Raw genomic sequence first — 23,233 nt, forward strand, 5'->3', positions numbered from 1 at the left:
CTCATTTTTATGAATGTTAGAAAAAGCCCCCCGCAGCATAACTGGTAATGTGGTATCAACTCAGTATGAAAAAAAAAAAAAAACAGTTCAAGACAGTAGTTTCAGAACTGTATCAAGCCTGGTATATAAGAAAAAAGAAAATATTAACAAGATACACAATACCTGCAGAGTGACTATGAAGTATGTGCATTTGTTACTAAACAGCAGCCTCTCAATAATCATTTGATTTGGAAATACAATAAAAATAATGAAACCCAGCAAAAGCAGACCACATTAATTAATATATGTTGTTTCAATCAAATGGAAAAAGATGGGCAGTCTCACACAAACAAGAGACTCTGATGTCCCAGAGTTTTGCAGTACCCGCATTTAGAATAAAGAATTTGGTACAGTGCATACATCTGGGGAAAAATACTTGCAAAGATGTTGCAAACAGGAAAAAAAAATACTGGGTCAGCAGGATAAGCCACTGAAGAGACAACGAAGTTATGTACAGTTAATCTTCTGAAAAGAAAGATAAAACGGCCTTTAATTTCCTAAAGGGAAAGTAAAGTGCTTAAAAGGGTTATTCTTTGCCAAGCAGCAGATATGATGTGAGGGAATCACAGCCTTATAATAAAGGAAATAAAGCCATTCTTCACTAAGCAAAAGATATGATGTGAGGGATAACAGCATTATGATAAAGAAAAATAAAGCTCAGGCAAGAAGTCCGGAAGTACATCAATGAAAGGGTGGTAGACACATGCAAAGTAAAACAAAGTGACATTGTCTAGCTAACAACCACAGAAATCCCAAAAAGTGACTGAGGTAAGTATGAATAAGCAAGGAAAAGGAAAGGCTGTAATCTGTGAATGGACAAGGCCAGTAAATGAAAAGCTTCTGCTATGTTTCACCTACCTGAAGATTTAGCTGGATAACAAAAAACAGGCTAACATTAGGTCACTGAAACGCTTATAGGACAATTTTTTGCAATTGGGGAGACACCCTGCTGTACTTCCATACCCTACAAGTTAAAATATACCAATATCCAAGGTGAAACAGAGGAGAAATGTTCACATGCAGCAAATTCCTGCTGAAGCGCAAACAGATAAAACACTGCCACCGAGTCTATAATATATACACTTGGCAATAAACGAGTTAATCAACTGTAGTTTCAGACTTATTAGTTGCAACATCTTCCAGGTGATATTCAAAGTAGAATACATAAACAAACTCAAGATATGTAGCCTACAATACCAGACTCGAGACCAAACCACTATTGGTGATGTTTCCTTATGTACCAGTTAAGGCTGCATAAACAGAAATACTTACATGTGATCTTATAACTTTTTAAATGTATGTCCTGTCACATCAAGCTGTACATCTTCTACAAGAAAAATATATACTTACAATTATCAAACTGAATAAAAGACATCAGGTTTCAGCAAGCCCACCTGTTCAACAGAATTCAATAGGAACGTAATAGTAGTATAATATTTAGCTCATTCTCACTGTCATTCTCTCACCTATGTGGAAAATAAATACCATACGGAAATGGAACTTAAGTGATGATTGTATAGATGAATTCGACTGAACCAGTTACCTTTACAATGGGCTTTCAGCTGGTCTTTCCACCCACACTCTATTAACTTGGCTTTCAGTAACTCTTTCAATCTGTCAAAATAAAGTGTGGTAATCAGTCTCATATGTCAGAATCCTTATTTTAGATGTCCATAAATCCCAGCACAAACAAAACATTTTAATTTTCTTCTATTTTATGTTACTTCAGGAAACGATGCAGTCAGTCAGAATGCCACCATGTCTTGTTTTAGGAGCCAATTTATATGAAATTAATTTAAAAAAAATCTATTCAACACAGCCAGCAACAAAGAGAACCAATTAGGCTAACAAGATCTACCATGAAAATCCAGTGTATTACAAAGTCTTTACCATTAAATCCATTAAAAAATACAGCTCTGAAAATGGCACAGTTCAGTTCAGGTATATATCATGTGCTATTTGTACACACAACAAAAGGACTAACAAAATTACCATTGGAATGGAAGGCTGGGCTTCTTAAGATCCTCAAAGATCAGCTGCCTATTAAGTAGCTATAAAACTATAAATGTCTTATTCTCAGCTAAGTATGAATGTTTTTTTATTGACAGTGACATTCAAAAAATGTGGCCTGAAACACTGTTATGCTGTATTTTCGGTTTCTAGCTAAATTAGCAACTCTACCTAAATGGTTAACTAGGTAGAAAGGGTGTAAAGCCTAAGGATGGCAAACCAGCTCCTGATACACAGGTTAAAAAAGTTCATAGTCAAAAGGTCATGAGAAGAAGCACGGTTTAAAACTGCAGCCAAGACAGTGCCCTAGACCTTAAAGTTGAAGTCAGTGTATCAGTAAATCCTAAAAATTAAATTCACCCTTCTCGTCAGTCATCAAGAAGTCAGGATTTTTACCAGAAATACCTCTGCCTCTATGAAAACCATCTAAGGTTTTGCACCAGAATTTCATGGAGCTGTGGTCAGTACATGAGGCATTTGTATATAGTCAGTAATGCTAGTAGATTTCTTCAGTTCTTCAAGCTTTTCTTGCCTAATATGGTCTTCTGAATAAATTATGTACTCCCTTAACTATACATCTGTGTTGCCTGTTTTTGTCCTTCCTCAACCGATGGGTGTTGAATCAGACTTTGGCCACTGCTAAAGACTTGGTTCCGTAGCTCGAGGGTCTCCAGTTATGCATAATCCTTCATTCCAGTTAGAATTACTTCAGTTCAAGTTTGCCCTCTCTTTAGTCTGTACCTTATCTAAAACAGCTATCAAGTGGGAAAAACAGTGCGAAAAATCACGTAACATCCCAATGAAAAACTACATAAAGCAGGAGACAAAGGAGGAAGAGCTGCAGCTCATCCAACAGTCAGGCAATATAACCCTCCACAGGTCAAACTAGGAGACTAGAAAATAAACATTTTTAGTAGAAAGGGGACAAATGGCGGGAGGTTGAGGAAGGACAAAAACAGACAACACAGTCTTTTTCTAAAAAGGTTTCAACCCTGCATAAACTAAAGCACTGCTGGTGATTCCCTGCTGGGTGAGGAAAGTAAACCTATATTATTATCTGTGAGTGATAAAGCCGCTTTCTGTTTTATTTGCTCCACTTTGTTTTGTTTTAAGAAACCAGCTTGGCCTGGTGTTTTTGTTCTATGTGACAGACAGTTAAATTAGTTGAGTTGCACATTTCACCCCCCCATTGGTTAAATTGTTGGACTGCTACGTAAATACACATGAATTTCTGGGCCTTTGTCTTTTTCTGAAAAGATTTCAAGTCTGCATAAACTAAAGCACTGCTAGGGATTCCCTTCTAGTTTTTCCCACCCACTCTCCGCTTCGCTGACCTGCTTTTTAAACCTGGGGATTTTAAGCTGCCCACCTCTACAATAAATTGAGTTTAATAAGCTCCTCCCTTTCTACACTGATGTTGATGATCTTGATTTATTTATTTGCCTTTCCTTGTGCTTAAACTGGAAGAGTGCATTTTGCCTCTCATTGTCTACTTTGTTGGTTTACTTGCTCTGAGTTCATTATCTAGCAAGCTTTTGGATAAAGTAGTGCATTTATACACTCAAGCAAGCATTTGTTTTTACATCAAGAGGTGAATGGATTTTCCATCTACTGCACTGAGAGGGAGCCTGGTCTGTTTAGGTTTGGAAACGCTGGAGATTTCTGCATGTAGCTTTATTGGCTGGAGGACTTTTTAATCATCTTATCTTGTTTTTAGTGCCTTTATAAATTCTGTACAATTGAGTGGATCTTGGCTCATTTATACAAAGTGAAGACTTTTATTGAATAATCACAGTTTTATAAGGTGCTTAAAGTACACTACTGTATCCGTAAGTATGTTTGTGGTAGCATTTCACTCCGGACACTCCTTTACTGTGCTTTTATATTAGGAGGACTGGAATTATTCATCTAGTGGCAGTAGATGTTTACCTGGTCTGTCTGAAGTAGGAAGCACACAAAAGGGCTTCAAGTATCTTTTTGCACTTCTCTTATATAATGTGGCAATAGTTTAGAAGTTTCCAATAAAAAAAAAAAAAAAAAAAAAATGTATCGTCTGCTGCTGCTTTTAAGTAGTTAATTGCACTGTATTACATTGTATCTGTTAACTGGAGGGCTGTTGAGGTAGTTTGTGTGGTCTTGCTACTCTTGGGCTCCAAACCAGCTATTCTACATTAAGGTGTTTTTTTTTGCACCCTGTCGCCTCACAGTAAGACGCTGTCCGTTTCGATTCTCAGCTAGAGCTTCTTCTGCGTGGAGACATGCGCGAATGGGTGTACCTTCATTGAAGGTTGTGCGTCAGGCCTGGCAAGCCGGTACGTAAAAATCAACTGCCAATCATTAGCTGACCGGAGTTCTGCTGTGGCGACCCCTAACCAGGAAAAGCCGAAAGACACAAACAAACAAACATGGTAGAAGTGTGCCGATCTAACCTATCTGAGTTGGGGACTGTTGGTGGGAGGCTTATTGTGTGCTTTCCTGATTGGCAGTTAGCTTAGAACTTGTTTCTCTTTGCTCATATTTAAGCTTTGCATTTGCATGGTGCTGCTCTTTGCACAACAGCAGTTAGTAGTTCCCTTGTATAGATTTAAAAGGCTAGAAGCTCAGTTTTTCCCTAAGCAGCTGTCAGTGAAACTCTTCCAAGCTTTTCTGCTGCTCTAGCAGCAACTCAGTTGTGCAGTGAGCAACACTGCCTTATTAATCAACCCTAGCCTATGCAAAGTATAGGTCCCTCTTCTAGTCTTGGCTTTACCAACACAGTCCTGTCAAATTAACCCACTCCCTTCCCTAATAAAACATACAGTAAGAGCCTATCATGGACGGGCAGTTTCCCCTTCATGTCTCTGGCCAGTCTGATAGACATGGGCATCCTGAGGCAATGTACCAATTGTCTCATGTACACCAACAACCACTTACTCCTGAAACAAATACTTTATGTGAGAGATGTAGTTACACTACGAAATTGAAGGCAATACTCTCACATACGGACAAAAATGAATGCCAAACAGGCTGTCAGCACACACTTTTGCCACAATAAATAAGGATACGACAAACCCACACATGCCGACGTACTCACTAGTAACTTACCAAACGATTAGTAGCCTCCCCAAATGGAAACCACTTAAACACATAACAATGCAAAAAAAAAACAACCACAGCACAATACACACACACACACACACACACACACACACACACACACATCTCAACAAAAAAATCCCATAAGGCGTAACACCACAAAACCTAATGTACTGGTCATAGGTGACTCCATTGTGAGATACATGGAAGATCCACTCACCAGGGTGGATAAGGAGCGGGTTACGGTTAGCTGCTAGTCAGGTGCCAGGATCCGTCAAGTCACTCAAGTTACTTAACTACAACTACCACAACTGCCAGTATGACTTGGTCAAAGTTCATGTGGGGGGGTGAATGACTTGAGACATACCTCACTGGAATATATGAAGTGAAACATGACTGAGCTCTCAGATTGCATCACAGGCAGGTATAAGCCTAGACTTAAGCAGCATTCTACCTTCTCCAAGGATGATGCCACAACACAAACAAAAAATGATTGACTTTAACAACTGGCTTAGCTCCTGGTGTCAGTCCAAGGGGATCCAGTATCGGTCAGTCTGGGAAGACATGGTCAATATGGCCAGAGATGGTCTGTACCAGTCTCCTCTAGGCTTTCGGATACTGGCAAAGGCATTAGCGACCCCTATTGTGCATTTTTTACGCAGTGACAAAATAACCAACCTCCCAGAATAACAAAAATCATCTCTAGATAAACTTGAGGTATTGCTTAGTTGTCTAAATAAGAAACTGCACTGCCTGGAAGCACTCCTCACTTTGGAAGATGCTGACGTCTGGGTGGTCACTGAGATGTGGTTTAAAGGCAAGGAAAGCACCCTGGCTGTGAAGGGCTACAATGTGTTCCATACATTCAGACCACAAACACAATGAAAGAACCAAACGAGGATGTGTATCCATCTTCATTAAGTATAAGTACACCTCAAGACTGGTAAAACAGTATGACTCTCTTGAGCTACTCCCTGTCCAATTAACTATAGGCAAAGTCCCCACCCACATCATAGCTAGCTACAGATCACCTACCATGAAACAGGAAAAGCATACCTCATACCTGGACTTAAATGGAGTCACTTGTCATACAGCCCAACACTTGACTCATGGGTGATTTTTAATTATCCTATCATAGACTGGAAAACATACACTACCACAAACAGGATGGCAGAGAGGTTCTTGGACTTTGTCAATGCAAATGCTCTGGAACAGCTAGTCAGCACACCCACAAGAGGCACAAATGTCCTGGACATAGTACTCACTAACATGGGAGAGCACTGCACCCCCCCCCCCCACCGCTGTGTGATGTCCTCCATGGGAAGACTGGACCATAAATTAGTCTTGTTCAGTGTAATTATAAGACCAGATACCCCATCAAGCTCAAAAATACTTAAGAAGATTTCTATGACAAATTTCTATCTACTAAGTGAAGGTATAAGAAATTTCAAAGCCCCCTCGAACGCAGATAACACAGACTCCTATGCAGAGGTGTACACCAATTCCCTGTATAACCACTTAAGCAGTTGTATAAAATCAGCTGTACCTGACTGGATTAAAACCAGATCTTGACAAAAAAACAAGCAACCATGATAGACCCCTAGTATAAACAAGCTATACAACAACAGAAAGAAACTATGTCAAGAACAAGAGGGAACTGGCTCAGCAGAGGAAGAAATCCCCCTCTAGCTTAAAAGTACAGTTTTGTACCTACCATAAATGTAGATGTTAGAGTGTTCACCCTGCTGCAGTCATCACACTTGGGTTATCCTGTCGTCAGGCGGTCCAGCAGTCGGCCGGAATTCCAAAGTCTTGGTCCGGCGTCGGTTGCTGTCGCCTCTTCCCTGACGTCAGTGCGCCAGGGTTATATATAATGCAACCGACGCCATTTTCTTCAGTTTTTCTTGCCCCAGATGTCAGGTGCCCCCAAAAAGGTGGTCAGAATTAGTACCAAATGGAGTGAACAATGCACAAACACAAAATCCCTTCAGCTATAAGCAAATACATCAGTAAGGCATAGAAGAGATTTTGCCAGTAGATCAGAGGGGAGGGAGGGTAACCTGGACTGCAGCAGGGTGAACACTCGAACATCTACATTTATGGTAGGTACAAAACTGTACTATGTTCATCGTGTTACCCTGCTGCAGTCATCACACACGGGTTGAATCCCAAAGCTAAGGTAGGGGGGAGGTATCATAGAGGGTTAGTGGAGGCAATAAGGCCCTGCAGAACCACAGTGGCGAAGCCTGCCCTGGACTTAGAGTAAAGAGGTAAGTGATAGTGTTTGGTAAAGATGTGTACTGAACTCCAAGTTGCAGCTTCTAAAATTTCCTTGGTTGGAACGCCCCTGAGGAAGGCTGTAGAGGTAGCTGTTGCCCTGGTAGAGTGGGATCTAATGGTAGCAGGAACTGGTTTCCCATGATGGGTATAGCAGAAACGTATGCAATGACCTATCCATTTAGAAATGGTTTGCTTAGATATAGCCTTCCCTTGAGAAGCTGTACCATAGGATACAAAGAGCTGGTCAGTTTTTCTGAAAGCCTTAGTTTTGTCCAAGTAGTAACGAAGCTGCCTGTGAATGTCCAAGGAATGCAGGAGTCCCTCACCTTTGTTCTGTGGATTGGGGAAGAAGGTGGGTAAGTGGATGGTTTGATTTAAAGCTACACTGGAAACCACCTTAGGCATAAAGGAAGGATTAGTTCGTAGAGAAACTCTGTCTTGATGAAAAATGAGGAAAGGTTCCACTGCCATTAGTGCCTGTAGCTCTGAGACTCTCCTAGCTGAAGTTATTGCTAGGAGCAGGGCAGTCTTCCATGATAGGAACTGAAGATCTGCAGAGAAAGCTGGTTCAAAGGGAGATAGCGTTAGTTTTAGAACAAAGTTGAGGTCCCATGTTGGTGTAGGAGCTCTCCTGGGTGGTCTAATGTTTTTTGCCCTTCTGAGGAACTGCCTTAGAAGAGGATGTGAAAATAAGGTGGATCCATGTTGTAGTGAGCTGAAATAGCTGAAGCATGATTTTAATGGAGGAAAAGGAAAGTCCTTTGTGCAACATCTCAGCTAAATACTGTAGAATGTGAGGATGAATTGTGTCTTGGCCTTTAGCTTGGTTCCAGGCACAAAACCTTTTCCATTTGTCCGAATAAGCCTTCCTGGTGCTTGGCCTCCTGGCTTCCAGAATAACATCCAGAACTGCTTGTGAAAGAGGAGCTGGTTGGATGTTTAGCTGATTTGCCATGCAGCCAGATTTAAAGTTTTGAGCTGGCTGTGAAGAATCTGTTTGCTTTGTTGTGTGAGCAAATGGGGTATTTGAGGCAATATCCATGGTGGGCTGTGGGCCATATTTTTCAATAGCGGGTACCAGTGCTGGCGTGGCCAGTCTGGGGCTATGAGAATCAGTCTTGGTCTCTCCTTTTTGACCTTCAAAAGAACCTTTGTGAGGAGAGGTAATGGAGGGAAGGCATATGCTGTCAGGTTTTTCCAACTGAAAGAGAGAGAGTCCACTTTCCAAGCTTGATGGTGGAATGTCCTTGTACAAAATTTTGTCAGTTAGTAGTTTTGAGGACTGGCAAACAGGTCTATGTTTGGAAGGCCCCATTTATGAGTCATCATTGCAAATATTTGTGGATCTAGTTTCCACTCCTGGGGATCTTTGATGTTTCTGCTGAGGTCGTCTGCCAATGTGTTCTTCTGTCCTGGCAGGAATTGAGCTTGTAACTGGACTTGGTAGGCCAGAGCTGTGTTCCATAAGATCATTGCTTGCCTGCATAGAGGGTAAGAATGTGCACCCCCTTGTTTGTTTATGTACCACATTACTGTGGTGTTGTCCATCTTTATTGCAAGTTGTCCTGGATGTAATAGATCCTTGAAGGCTGTCAGAGCTTTCTGTACAGCTAGCATCTCTTTTTTGATTTATGTGCAGATTTCTTTGATCTGCAGTCCATAGGCCTTGAATGAATTGTCCTGCCATGTGTGCCCCCCAGGCGTAGTCTGAAGCATCTGTTGTGATAGTCTGCCCGGCTGGGGGCAAGGTGAAAGGCTGACCCTTGTTGAGGTGACATGCCTGTGACCATCATAGAAATTCCTGTTGCAGGCAGGGAATGAGAGATATCATTGTGTCCAAGCTGTGACTGTGTTGAGACCATACGCTTTTTAGGTACCACTGTAATTTCCTCATATGCAGCTTTGCAAATGGTATTATTAGTATGCAAGATGCCATGAAGCCCAAAGCCTGCAGAATTTTTCTTGCAGTTAATTGGGTCTTTGTTGCCATTGTCTTGAAATATTGAGTCAGTTGTAGTTGCTTATCTGGTGTAAGATAAGCCTTCTGGGCCATCTGCAGTATGCAACTACTGGTGCCAGGCATTTTGTGAAAACTCTGGGTGCAGTAGATAAGCCAAAGGGCAGTGCAGAGAACTGGTAATGGGTTGAACCTGCAATGAAACAGAGGTATCTTCTAAAACTTTGTCTGATAGGGACATGCAGGTATGCCTCCTTGAGGTCCAACATTACTAGCCATGCTTCCTTGCCCAACATGGGAAGTAGCTGCTGTAGTGTTAGCATCTTGAATTTGGGTACTTGTAAGTAAGTGTTTAGAATTGAAAGGTCCAGAATTGGTCTCCAGGCATTGTCCTTTCTGGGCACTAGAAAGAGTCTTGAGTAAAATCCTTGGCCTTGGTCTTGAGTAGGTACCAGTTGAATGGCTCTCATGTCCATGAGAGCTGTAATTTGCTTTTGTGCCTCTGCCCATTGATTTTGTGGCAGGTTTGGCATTCCTCTTTTCACTGGCAAGGTGTGAAAGTGGAATCTGTATCCTCGTAACATTATGTCTAGGACCCATTTGTCCTTTGTGACTATGTGCCCGTTGTCTGCAAAAAGTGCGAGTTTCCCCCCCAAGGGGGCTGCCAAGAGAGTATTGCTTGGCCAGATGAGGTGCAAGTCATTGAGTTTGCCTTCTGGTGGATTGAGACCCGTCTTCTCCCTTCTGTGTTGTAGTGCCCCATTGGCGAGGTTTATACTGAGCTTGTGGTTGTCCTCTGTCCTTGGGCATCTGTATTTACCCCCCTGCGGTCTGTCAGTGGCTGGAAAGGACCAATTTTTTGTAGGCCAGTTTCTGCTGAAGCGAGGGGGGTTGTACTTGTAGGAAATCTTTGACTGTCTGCATAGATTTTGCCTTATCTTCCATTTTCTTTAAAACTTCTTCTGCTTTAACGCCGAAAAGAACATCCTGCTGTAAGGGAGCATCTAGTAGTTTTGCTTTAACATGATCAGGCAGAGTTTGTTCCTTTAACCAAGCATGCCTACGTATAACAGACCCAGTGACAGCTGCTCTGCAGGAGGCCTCCAAAGAATCAAACCCACATTGTAAGGTATGTTTGTCCACCTGCTCAGTGGCGTGCAACAGATCCTGTACTTCTTTCAATTCAGATTGTTGAGGGAGAGTGGTTATTCTTTGCTTTAACTGAGAGATTAGAAATTGCTGATACTTAAGCATATGAAATTGACAATTCGGTGCCCTCATAGCTAGTGTGGCGGAGGTGTAAACCTTTTTCCCCCACCTGTCTAGTGCTCTGGAATCCCTCTCAGAAGGTACTGGGTTTTTAGCCATAGAAGCCTTAGCCCCCTCGGGACCCTGGGAGATAGTTTCTGGGTCAGCTACTGGGCTTTTGTAAAGAAATTTGTGGGAATCAGGCACTCTGTAGTATCTGTCAGGCTTAGCCGGAGCAGGAGGTAGAGAGTCTGGGTTGAAACTGGATTCTAAATAGACATAATCCACAATGTCCAAAACTGGTGGGATGGCAAGTGGTCTGTGTTGGGGGAGTAAAAGAAACTCTCTCAGCCTTTTCTTTGAATCAGAGTAGTCTTGACCTTCCCAGTGAAAATGTTCCCTCATAGTATGTAAAGTTTCCCCAAAGGAGTAGTCTTCAGGAGGAGAAGCTGAGGGAATAGAGTCCTCAGCATCAGAATCTTCATAAGGAGAGAAGGAATAGTCTTGGTCCTCAGAGGAGTCTGAAGAAATGGACATTTGCTCAGAGGAAGCAAAATCTTCCTGTTGTCTAGGCCTTTTGTCAGGATGGGGCTGTGAACCCCTGATTAAAGAAATCAAATCTTCAGCCATTTTGAGCATCTGTTTCTTAGGCATAGGGCCTTGAACAGGAGACTGAAGTGCAGTCCTTTTAGATTTAGAAGGAGTCTTCGACTTAGAAAACATTTTAATGGTGAGAGTCGTCGGTCTGAAAACGCCTTCAGAAACCGATGGCGTTTCTGTAGCACCGACGTCTTTTGAAGCAAAGTCATCGGAAGGGCCTGAAGTTAAAGGCTGCGTCGGCCTGGTACATTCCGTCAAAATTTCTGTAGCGGTCTCGGGTTCCAGATCTGCGGTAGTCAGGGGCTGCGTCGGAGCCTCACTGAGGACCGGAAAACCGGACACCGGATCAGCCGAGGCCTCGGAATCTGGCTTAAGCCTGGGCTGCCTGTCCTTATCCCTGCGTTTTTTGTGCACGCCGGTAGTCAGTTGCTCCGACGGCATGGTGTAGTTAAATTTCCTACCGAAGTAGTGTCGTGCGAAATCAAAGCGTCTTTTAATAGTACGCTTATTAAACCTAGCACAAAACCAACAAGAAGTGACGTCGTGGTCTGGGCCTAGCCAAGGTATGCAATAAGAATGAAAATCCTTATGAGGTATTTGCTTCCCACAAGTAGTACAATTGTTAACTTTTTTTGACATCGGTCTGAGGCAAGAAAAGTTTCCCCAACGGGGTACATAGCTTTATAGAAGACTCCGGTCTGAAATTCGAATTCGAAAATCTCAGGAGTCGGCCGACTGGCACTTGCGAACTGCTTCTGCTTCGGGCACCGCGCGGCAAGAAAGACTGAAGAAAATGGCGTCGGTTGCATTATATATACCCCTGGCGCACTGACGTCAGGGAAGAGGTGACAGCAACCGATGCTGGACCAAGACTTTGATATTACGGCCGACTGTGGGACCGCCTGACGACAGGATAACCCAAGTGTGATGACTGCAGCAGGGTAACATGATGAACATCAAATTAGAGACCTTGTCAAGTCCTCCAAAGCCAATTACAAAGCAAAAATAGCCTCCCTAGCCAAGTATAATCACAAGGCATTCTTTAATTGCATCCGATATCTAAAAGGGAATAGCCAGCTATGAGCTGAACTGGTTGTGGTTGGCACCACCCATACTCAACTGGAGGTAATAGCCAACCTGCTAGCTGAGAAATTTGGAGAAAACTTCACTCTCTGTCCCCTTCATTCATCTCCCAAAGTATACTCCCCCATTCCTCAGCCTATTATCTCAAGAGAACAGGTCATCCTGGCACTCTGCCAGGCCAAAAACATGGCATCAATGGGACCAGACAACATCACAGGTTGCCACTTAAAGCAATACCCAGCAGACCCACTTGGATCCCTGTTTATCCACAGCCTGAGAAATAGGTATGTTCCAGTGGAATGGAGGACAGCATCAGTAATCCTTCTGCACAAAGGGGGACCGTCAACTGAAACTGGGAATTATAGGCCAGTAAGCTTGACTAGCCTCATCTGCAAGGCCATGGAAAAAATCATTATGGACCTTATTAACAAGGACACAAGTAATATCCAAACTCTGGACCCAACCCAATTCGGATTCGTTAAAGGTAGCTCACCCCTGTTAAACATGAGCAACTTCAAGAAAGTCACCAAGGCCCTGGACGATGGAAAGCATTTGACACAATCCTCTATTCAGGTATTAGAGAAACTCTCCAAACTAGGAATTAACCCCTACATTAACAGATGGGTAGCCAAATGGCTCACCGACTGGACACATACTGTCAAAGTGGGTGTCTTCACCTCTAGCAAAAGACCAGTCAGTCACCAGTGGTGCACCACAGGGTTCTGTGCTGTGCCCCTTACTGTTTGGAATTTATTTCTCAGAAGTCCAAGCAAACTTGGATGGCCTGTGGCTGAACAAGTTCACTGATGATCGCAAATTAGGAGCAATCACTGAGTCCCCCAACAATGTTAAAATACTGCAGACAGGGTGAACTCAGACAAATGATTGATGCCAAAACCATGGATTAAAGCTAAATGAAAAAATGCATTACTTATTTTGGGAAAGCTGACATCCCTGCTAATTATATTATAGACAGCACCCTCCCCCCAATCGTAGACCTACTGGTAAGTGATCCGAGTACTCAGGTTGATAGCAATCTGAACTTTGACCACCATGTATCCACTGTAGTAAAGAAATCCTTTTATGTGACACATCTTATAAGTAAAGGCATCGCATCTAGATCTAAGGATGTCATCATTCCATTATACTAGGCCCTTATCAGACCAATAATTGAGTGCAATGCTCCCTTTTGTATTTACCTCACCAGACACCTGCAATAACTGGAGACCACAAAGGTTTCTCACCAAGAAATTACAGGGTGCACAAAACAAGTGTTACGCGGAAAGACTGAAAGCTCTGTCACTGTATACCATCTCTTACAGGTTGCTAACGGGTGTCCTGTGCCTGGCTTATAGGGCAGTCTCTGACCCAGCCCTGATGGCAATGCTATGCATTTGTAAATCAAACTGCAGGAGAGTCACTCACTCCATGGATCTCAACCTAGCCATTGACATGAACAGGCCATGTTGAAGAGATAGATACATCTCCCAGAGACTGCCACTTCTCTAGAATAAGCTTCTAATTTACAGGAAACACAGCCCCTCCCTGACCCTCTTCAAATGCAAGCTCAATCAATGGACTGGTGACTGTAAATTCACTCCTGAGGTGGTGCCCATGTCCCTCCTGCACAGATGAAGTCAGTATTAACTACCATAGACCCTTACCTCTGTGAACTTCACTCATCTAACCACTGACAATTGGGGCAAGTTGGGATAAATATAGCTAGGCTTGTAAGGGTTCTTGGGCTGTTAGCCTAGTAACCTCCTATGAAGATGCACAGTTATAATAAGTGCATAACTTTTATATCCAATGTCTTTTTCATCATCTGTTTTTCAACTGATGGGGCAGAGTCCCCAGTTAGAGAAAACCTAGGGTGGTCCTTAAGGAAGGATATTCCAGAGTACAGCAGAGCCAAACTCTGCCCTACACCTAGATAAGATGTCTAATTTGTAGTGAGCATTGAAGGTATGTGAGTTTAACCAAGGACAGATCTGCAAATGTCATCTATACAAGCTCTAGACCAAAAGGCAGAGGATGTGGCCACAGATCTAGTGGAATGAGCCTTAAGATGTTTAGGAAGAGTCCATCCATTTTCCTTATAGACAAAAGAAATGCAATCAGTGAGCCACTTGGCTAAAGTCACCTTTGATACAAATTTACCCAGTTTGCTTTGGAAAAAGAAATAAACAGTAGGTCTGATTTTCTGAAATCTTTTGTTCTGTGGATATAGAACTGAGGTTGCCTATGCACATCTAGAAGATGCAGCATGTTTTCTCCTTTACGGGAAAATTTAGGAAAGAAAACAGAAAGGCTGATAGACCGATTCAAAATGGTTTCTGAGGTCACTTTAGGCACAAAGGAAGGATTAGTGTTCAGTGACTCCCTGCCTTTATGAAAAATCAGATATGGTGGCTTAGAAAAGTAAGTGTGTGTGTGTGTGTGTGTGTGTGTGTGTGTGTGTGTGTGTTCTGATACTTGCCTGGATGTGATTTCAACTAAAAAAATAGTTTTCCCAAGACAAATATTTCAAATCCGCCTTGGCAGCAGGTTCAAATGGGGGTAGACACACGGCTTGAAGAAATATATTTAAATCCCAGGGTGGAGAAGGATCCTTAATGGGGGGGGGAGTTGGAGTAAGAAGGTACCCCTCAGAAAAGCTTTACATAACCATTCCTCTTTGGCTTCATCTAGGTTATCACCTACATGAAAGCTGGAAATAGCTGTCAGTTGAATCTTTACAGTAACTAGCACTACTGTTAAAATGGAAGCAAAAACAAAATCTTTTTAAAAAAGCTGGAACTGGTGCTGAAAAAGGATCTAGTTGCCTATGGCAGCCAGTGGAAGAATCTTTTCCATTTACTCATACATCTTTCTCGCTGAATCCTTCTTAGACAATATCAGGATGTGTTTGACTAGAAATTAAAACCTGGAATGTCTAGACATCATTAGAAGTGGAGAAACCATGTAATCAGGTTTGATGGTCTGAATGTCTGGTTGACTTACTCCTGACAGGTGAGAGAGAATAGGTGACAGAGAAGATCCTGGTTCAGATCCAACACTCAAGGAAGGTGTATGAGATGATGACACAGAAATGGGAATCATACTTGTCGATGCCAAAAAGGAGCAATGAGAATTACTCTACACTTCCGGTAAAAAGCTTTCTGTAAAAATTTCAGAATTAGAAGAGTTCCATTCTTACCTTATCGCACACTTGGACTGTTCCTGCTACCTTCCCACCTAAATTACACTGTCATCACTTTCAAACCTCCCTTCAATCTCATCTACTATCACCTATGATCACTAACATTATTGTTAGAACAAACACTAAATTCGTATAAATACTTTATGACTTGTATTTTTAATTATATTTTCTGTATTACTTTTGACTTTATCTATTCTTTAACATTTGTGTTTTTAAATGTATACTCCCGGATTCTGCATTTTAAATTGTACATTTATTTTTTTGTATAGTGTTTATCCCATACTGTACTTGTGTTATATTCTGTTAACTGCTTTTGGAGCTTTTCTCCTTGGGCCTCCACTGAAAATGGGCTCTGCCTGGCCCAGTGGACTTCCTCAGTCATCAAACTGGAAATAAATAAATAAATAGTAGGAGAAAAAGGATACAGGAGCCCAGGGGCTAAACTGTAGACTAGAGAGCCTCTTGGTGATTCCCCCTCTGGAGGAATTATGGTGAAATGCCCGCTGTACTTGCTGTTGAGTGGGGAAGCAAGGAGATATTAGCATGGTTGGCCCCACTGATGGAAAATCATTTCTGCAACAACAGAGTTGACAGACCACTCATGAGAAAGTAAGACGGACCTCTTCAATTTGTCTGCTAGCACACTAGATTTTCCTGGCATATGTGCTGCCAAAAGAAAGCAGCTGAGAGAGATCACTCACTGCCAAACTCTCAATGCCTCTTGACATATGGGACAGGAATTGGTTCCCCCTTGCTTGTGATGTACCAGATAACTGACAATGTCTGTCTGGATGGCAATTATCCCTGGAGGGACAACATATTGAAATGATTGCAATGCTAATATGACTGCTCTTATTTCCAGGATATGATGTGACAATTGTCCTCCAACTGGGGCCAAGTGCCTTGAACTATACTTCCCAAGTAACACCTCCCCAAGTTGGGAGGTGTCCTTAATCACTGTGGCTGAGGGTGGTAGAAAAAGGGCAGCCCCGAAAAACTTCTCTTGCAATGATCCACCAGCTAATGTGTTCTTTGTAAATTCTTGTAATTTGTATTGGTCATCTGATAGACCACTGTATTACAAGCATCCACAGTAGTACCCACATGTAATATCTTATAGGTTTCATAGGGCATTACAAGGCTAATGGCCCAACAGTCCTTACAAGCCTAGCCGTATTTAATCAGAGTTTACCCAATTTTCAAGAGCTAGGTGAACAAAGATCACAGAGGTATGAACCCATGCTATGGTATCTGCCATGAAAGGGGATACTGCCAGCAGCTGTCTGGAATTTTGCAAATAATTATTTGTCATTTGTGAATATCAACATGATTTATATAAGATGTTTGTGTTACAAATGTATTAGAACTGTACATCAAACTGCTGGTATGGAAGTGTGTTGAAAAGGTTTTTGCAAAGTACTTGTGCTTAAAATGTAACCACAGTGTGCCCTAATATATATATATATATATATATATATATATATATATATATATATATATATATATAAATATATATATATACACATATATAAATATATATATATATATATATATATATATATATATATATATATATATATATATATATATATATACACATATATATACACATATATATACATACATATATATATATATATATATATATATATATATATATATATACATATATATATATATATATATATATATATTTAACAGTGAAAACTGGAATATAGGAAGAGATTACCTTCAGAACAATAAAGTACAGTTTTGTACCTACCATAAATGTAGATGTTCGAAGATCCACATTGCTGCAGTCCTTACACCTGGGGTAGTCCGCTGTCCTCGGTCGGCCCGAATATCAAAGTATAAGGCTGGCGTCGGTCAAGGCGCATTAGACTGACATCAGGACGTCAGGGTACAAATGCGCATGACCGACGTCATATCCTCAGTCTTTTCTTGCCCCAGATGTCAGAAGACCCTAACAAGAAAGGTCAAAACCCAAAGACAACAAAACCAACAACCAACCACCCTAGCACTAATAATATGTACAATATATACAATATACACAATATTTACAATCCAACCCACACAACCGCCTCTAACTACAGAGGGGAAGGAGGGAGGGTAAATTGGACTGCAGCAATGTGGATCTTCGAACATCTACATTTATGGTAGGTACAAAACTGTACTATGTTCTTCATCTCACATTGCTGCAGTCCTTACACTTGGGTAGAATCCCAAAGCAGAGGTAAGGGAGGCTGGCACAACTATAAAGAAGCAGGAGCTGCCAAAATGCCCTGTAAAATAGCAGTGGAAAAACCAGCCCTAGATTTAGAGTTAAGTGGAAGGTGATAATGCTTAGAGAAAGTGTGCACAGAACTCCAAGTAGCTGCCTCCAAGATATCTTTAGTTGCCACCCCCCTTAAAAAAGCTGTTGAAGTGGCAGTAGCCCTAGAGGAATGAGGCCTAATCCCAGCTGGAACCTCCTTGCCATGATGGGAATAACAGAAAGCAATGCAAAACCCAATCCACTTAGAAATAGTTTGTTTTGACACAGGCTTGCCCTGAGAACTCAAAGCAAAAGAAACAAATAACTGCTGAGACTGCCTGAACCCTTTAGTTCTGCTGAAATAATATTGCAACTGCCTGTGTATATCCAAAGTGTGCAAAATCTTTTCCCCTTTATTTTGGGGGTTTGCATAAAAAGTAGGCAAATGAATAGTTTGGTTTAAAGACACACTAGAAACCACTTTAGGCATAAAGGAAGGATTAGTACGTAAAGATACCCTATCCTTATGGAAAATTAAGAAAGGCTCAACTGCCATAAGGGCCTGTAATTCAGAAACCCTTCTCGCAGAGGTAATGGCTAACAAAAAAGCAGTCTTCCATGATAAATATTTCAACTCAGCAGTAGCTGCAGGCTCAAAAGGTTGTAGAGTGAGTTTCTCCAACACAAAATTGAGATCCCAAGCAGGAGTAGGAGCTCTCCGTGGGGGTCTTATATTCTTTGCCCCTCTAAGGAATTGCTTAAACAAAGGATGAGAAAACAATGGTGGGTCACAATCATAGTGAGCAGAAATTGCTGCAGCATGAATCTTAATAGAAGAGAAGGACAAACCTTTGTCCAGTAACTCAGTAAGATATTGAAGAGCCACACTTAAATTAGGCTTAGAAACATCAAATGCTTTTGCTGCACTCCAAAATAAAAATCTCTTCCATTTATCTGCGTACACTTTCCTTGTACTAGGCCTTCTGGCTTCCAAAATAACATTCAAAACTTGCTGCGGAAGCTGAAACCCTCCAGGGTTTAAAACAGAATATGCCAGGCTGTCAGGTGAAGAGAGTGAAGTTTGACATTGAGTAAATGACTGTTCTCCTGAGTCAGCAGGTGTGGAATCGAAGGTAAAGGCCATGGAGGCTCGCGTACCAGACTTCTCAGTAGTGGGTACCAATGCTGTCGAGGCCAATCTGGAGCTATTAAAATCATCCTTGGCTTGTCCTGTCTGACCTTCAGAAGTACCTTTGGGAGGAGAGGCAGAGGTGGAAAGGCGTACACATGAAGATTGCTCCAATTGAATGAAAGAGCATCCACCTTCCAAGCTGTGGGATGAAAACTTTTGTGCAAAACTTTGGCAGCTGGTAGTTTAGTGGAGAAGCGAACAGATCTATGTCTGGAGTTCCCCATGACACTGTCAATTTCTGAAATACATGAGGATCCAATTTCCACTCGTGGGGATCCATAATTTGTCTGCTCAACACATCTGCTAAGGAGTTCTGTGCTCCGGCAGAAACCTTGCCTGAAGATTTAGCTGTAAACTGAGAGCAGTCTCCCACAAAATCATTGCTTGTCTGCACAGAGGATAAGAATGTGTTCCCCTTGCTTGTTGATGTACCACATGACAGTTGTGTTGTCTGTTAGAATCAACACCTGCCCTGGAAGAAGTAAATCCTTGAAAGCTATTAATGCAAATTGGACTGCTAACATCTCCTTCAGGTTGATATGTAGATGTAGAAGTCTGGCAGGCCACGTGTCTTGTATCCACTTTCCATTTAGATGAGCTCCCCAAGCTTTGTCTGAGGCATCTGTCGTTAGAATCTGACTCGCCTCTGGCCGGGTCACAGAGAGTCCCTTGTTTAGGTGACATTCCTGAGCCCACCACAAAAATTCCTTTTGAATGCAAGGTATTATCAGAATGACAGTGTCCAAATCTTGGCAGTGCTGTGTCCATACATTTTTGAGATACCATTGTAACTTCCTCATATGCAGTTTGGCATTGGGAAGCACCAGAATACAAGATGCCATGAACCCCAAGGCTTGAAGGACTGTCCTTGCAGTCAGCCTGGACTGATGAGACAATTGATGGAAGTAAAGAAAGATTCTTTTGTTTGTCCGGGGTCAAAAGGCCATCTGGGATGCTGTATTCAGTCTCACACCCAGAAAGCACATGTCCTGAGAGGGTACTAGACTGGACTTTATTTCGTTCACAGAATACCCTAGGCATCTTAGCACTGCTATCACATAGTGGAGATGATGAAGAAGCTCTTCTTTTCCTTGAGCCAGAATCAGACAATCGTCCAAATAAGGATAGATCTGTATCCCTCTTAGTCTGAAGAAAGCTATTACTGGAGCCAGAACCTTCGTGAATACTCTGGGCAGTAGATAAGCCAAAGGGCAATGCAGAGAACTGATAATGAGAAGTCCCAGCCGAAACGTAGATACTTCCTGCAACTTAGCCTGATAGGAACATGAAGGTAAGCCTCCTTGAGATCCAGAGTCACCATCCAATGATCTTTGCCCAGCAGAGGTAAAAGCTGTTGTAACGTCAACATTTTGAACTTGGGAATGTCCAGATAAGTGTTGAGGATAGATAAATCCAAAATTGGTCTCCACGTGTTCCCCTTCTTTGGTACTAGGAACAGGCGAGAATAAAATCCTAGGCCCACTTCTGACAGAGGGACCGGCTGAATGGCTCCTATTTGGAGTAGCAGAGAAATCTGTTTGTGAGCCTCTAATCTTTGCTGAGGAGGAACGTCTGGCATGCCTTTGAAAGGAGGCAAGGTATGGAAATAAAACCTGTAACCTTGGTGTATGATATCCAATACCCATCTGTCTTGGGTAATTAAACTCCAATTTTCTTTGAAAAGTGCCAACCTTCCTCCCAAAGGTGCTGCTAGTCGAGAAGATTCTGGCAGCTGAAAAGGTAGGTCATTGGGTCTGTTTACGAAAGGACTGACCCCTGCCCTCACCCGAAGACTGTGCAGGTGAACTCCCTGTTCTATGCCTGAAAGAGCCCTGAGCTCTGCCCCTACCCCGTCTAGACCTGCCCCTAGACTGGGAATCATAAGAAGGATACGTCCACCCCTTAGTAGGCCAATTTCTGCTAAACTTCGGAGGCTGAACCTGCAAAAAATCTTTAACAGTCTGCATAGACTTAGCCTTGTCTTCCATTTTCTTTAAGACTGCCTCAACAGGTGAACCAAATAACACATCAGATTGTAAAGGAGCATCCAAAATCCTTGTCTTAACATGGTCAGATTAATTCTGATCCCTCAGCCAGGCGTGCCTGCGAAGAACTGACCCTGTGGCAGCCACCCTAGACGAGGCCTGTACAGCATCAAAACCACATTGCAAAGAATGCTTACCCACTTGTTCAGAGACATGTACCAAATCCTGTAACTCTTTACAGTCAATACCTTCCGCCAGAGCATCTACCTTAGACTTCAATTGAGACAGTAGATAGTTTTGGTATTTCAACATGTGAAATTGGCAATTTAGAGCCCTCATAGCTAGGGTGGAAGACGTATAGACTTTCTTTCCCCATCTATCCAAAGCCCTAGCCTCTTTATCTGGAGGAACCGGATTTTTAACAACAGAAGCCTTAACACCCTTAGGCCCCTGACTAACAGTTTCTGGGTCCACCCTAGGACTCTTAAAAAGAAACTTATGAGCTTCAGGCACCCTATAATACCTATCCGGCTTAACAGGAGCAGGAGGCAGGGAATCAGGATTAAGAGAAGCCTCTGCAAACACATCCTCCACAACATCCAAAACAGGAGGTATAGCCAAAGGCCTATGCTGGGGTAAAAACAGAAATTCCCTAAGCCTTTTCCTGGAATCTGAGAAATTCTGACCTTCCCACTTAAAATGCTCCCTCATGGAATGGAGGGTCTCTGAAAAAGAAAAATCCTCAGGAGGAGAAGCAGAAGGAGTAGAATCATCCACATCAGAATTAGAATAAGGAGAATACTCCTGCAAGTCTTCAGCCGAAGACTCTGAAACATCTGAAGCCTGCTCAATACTCCCTAACTCAGGTTCCACCCTAGGCCTCTTATCAGGAGGGGGCAAAGAACCTCTAATTAAGGTAATCAAATCTTCTGCCATTTTAAGCATATGCATCTTGGGCACAGATCCTGAAGAACTAGGAGTGACACCAACTGAAGCTAAACCTGGCCTGCCTCTGGGAGAAGCCTTGGAAACAGAAGGCCTAACCACCCTAGGAAGGGAGGGGAGTACAGAAACCTGAGAAGCCCCTTCAGCCTGACTTGCCTCCTGAGAGGCCACATCCTGCAATAACAAGGTCTCCCCCTGGGCCTCCAGAGAAACCTCCGGTGGAACCACCGGCTCCACCGATACCTCTAAAGAACCGGCGTCCACGGACGACTTCTACCCTGGGCTTAGCTGCTTTATCCTTGCGCTTCTTTGAAGAAGCGGGCGCGGAGCATCCATCGCCATAGTGTAATTGCACCGCTTCCCAAAGACTAACCTGGCACAATCTAACCGTCTCTTAATAGTGCGCTTATTGAACCTAGCACAAAAGCGACACCCAACAACGTCGTGCTCAGGCCCTAAACAAGGAATACACAAGGTATGATAATCTCTATGCGGTATCTGTTTCCCACAAGAAATACAGTTATTCACTTTTTCTGACATCCGGTAAACCACTGAGGCAAGAAAAAAGTAAAATATTCCCCAACGGGGTACTTAGCCAACTTTGACTCGGTCTGAAACTCTGAACTCGAAAAATTTCAGAACGCCGAACGGCACTTGCAACGCTGCTTCTGCATCGGACCATGCGGCAAAAAAGACTGAGGATATGACGTCGGTCATGCGCATTTGTACCCTGACGTCCTGATGTCAGTCTAATGCGCCTTGACCGACGTCAGCCTTATACTTCGATATTCGGGCCGACCGAGGACAGCGGACTACCCCAGGTGTAAGGACTGCAGCAATGTGAGATGAAGAACATCTGAAATGAAATTATTTTATGGCTATGCCATAAAATATGTTATCTTTCAGTTTCAATGCAGCAAGGAGACACAATGTCTAAACGTAGAGAGCTTTCTGTATTGTCTCTAGAGCGAAATAATTACTAGTCTTGAAATGTGAAGGAATGTAATTGTTTTATGACTTCCAGCACATGCCAAAGATCTGAGGTATATGTATTTTCACTGGTAGATGATAAATACTGTCAGCTTCCAGCAGTGGGGGTTTCACCTGGGATAGAGTTAGACGACAAGAAATAATGTCATTCTGCAAATTATTCCAACAGTAATATTTGAGATATTAATTTGAGAACTCTTTTAGAGAGACATAGCATTCTGTATTCTGTCCTGGACCTAACAAGAATCATTCATCACCACATCTGCCTTGCTCTGCAAGTTTCTAGAGTATAGTAATTCCCTTAGATATAGTCAGAAATATAGCACAGCTTAGTTTAGATATTTTTCTTGAGGCCGTCCTCCAATGTTGTTTG

General features: G+C 42.3%; 1 protein-coding gene across 4 annotated transcripts in view; it reads right to left on the bottom strand.

Moving 5' to 3' along the window:
* ENY2 (ENY2 transcription and export complex 2 subunit) overlaps positions 1 to 23,233 on the bottom strand; it is a 363,037-nt gene that overhangs the window by 218,109 nt on the left and 121,695 nt on the right. For all 4 annotated transcript variants that reach the window (XM_044065753.1, XM_044065754.1, XM_044065755.1 and 1 more), the window contains one exon: positions 1,583 to 1,653. In XM_044065753.1, coding sequence (XP_043921688.1) covers positions 1,583 to 1,653 — 71 coding nt within the window. The remainder of the gene's footprint in view (positions 1 to 1,582; positions 1,654 to 23,233) is intronic.

This window comes from Protopterus annectens, chromosome 3.part0 (genome assembly GCF_019279795.1).
Source record: "Protopterus annectens isolate FY-2018-M chromosome 3.part0, PAN1.0, whole genome shotgun sequence".
Classification (NCBI taxonomy): Eukaryota; Metazoa; Chordata; order Ceratodontiformes; family Protopteridae; genus Protopterus; species Protopterus annectens.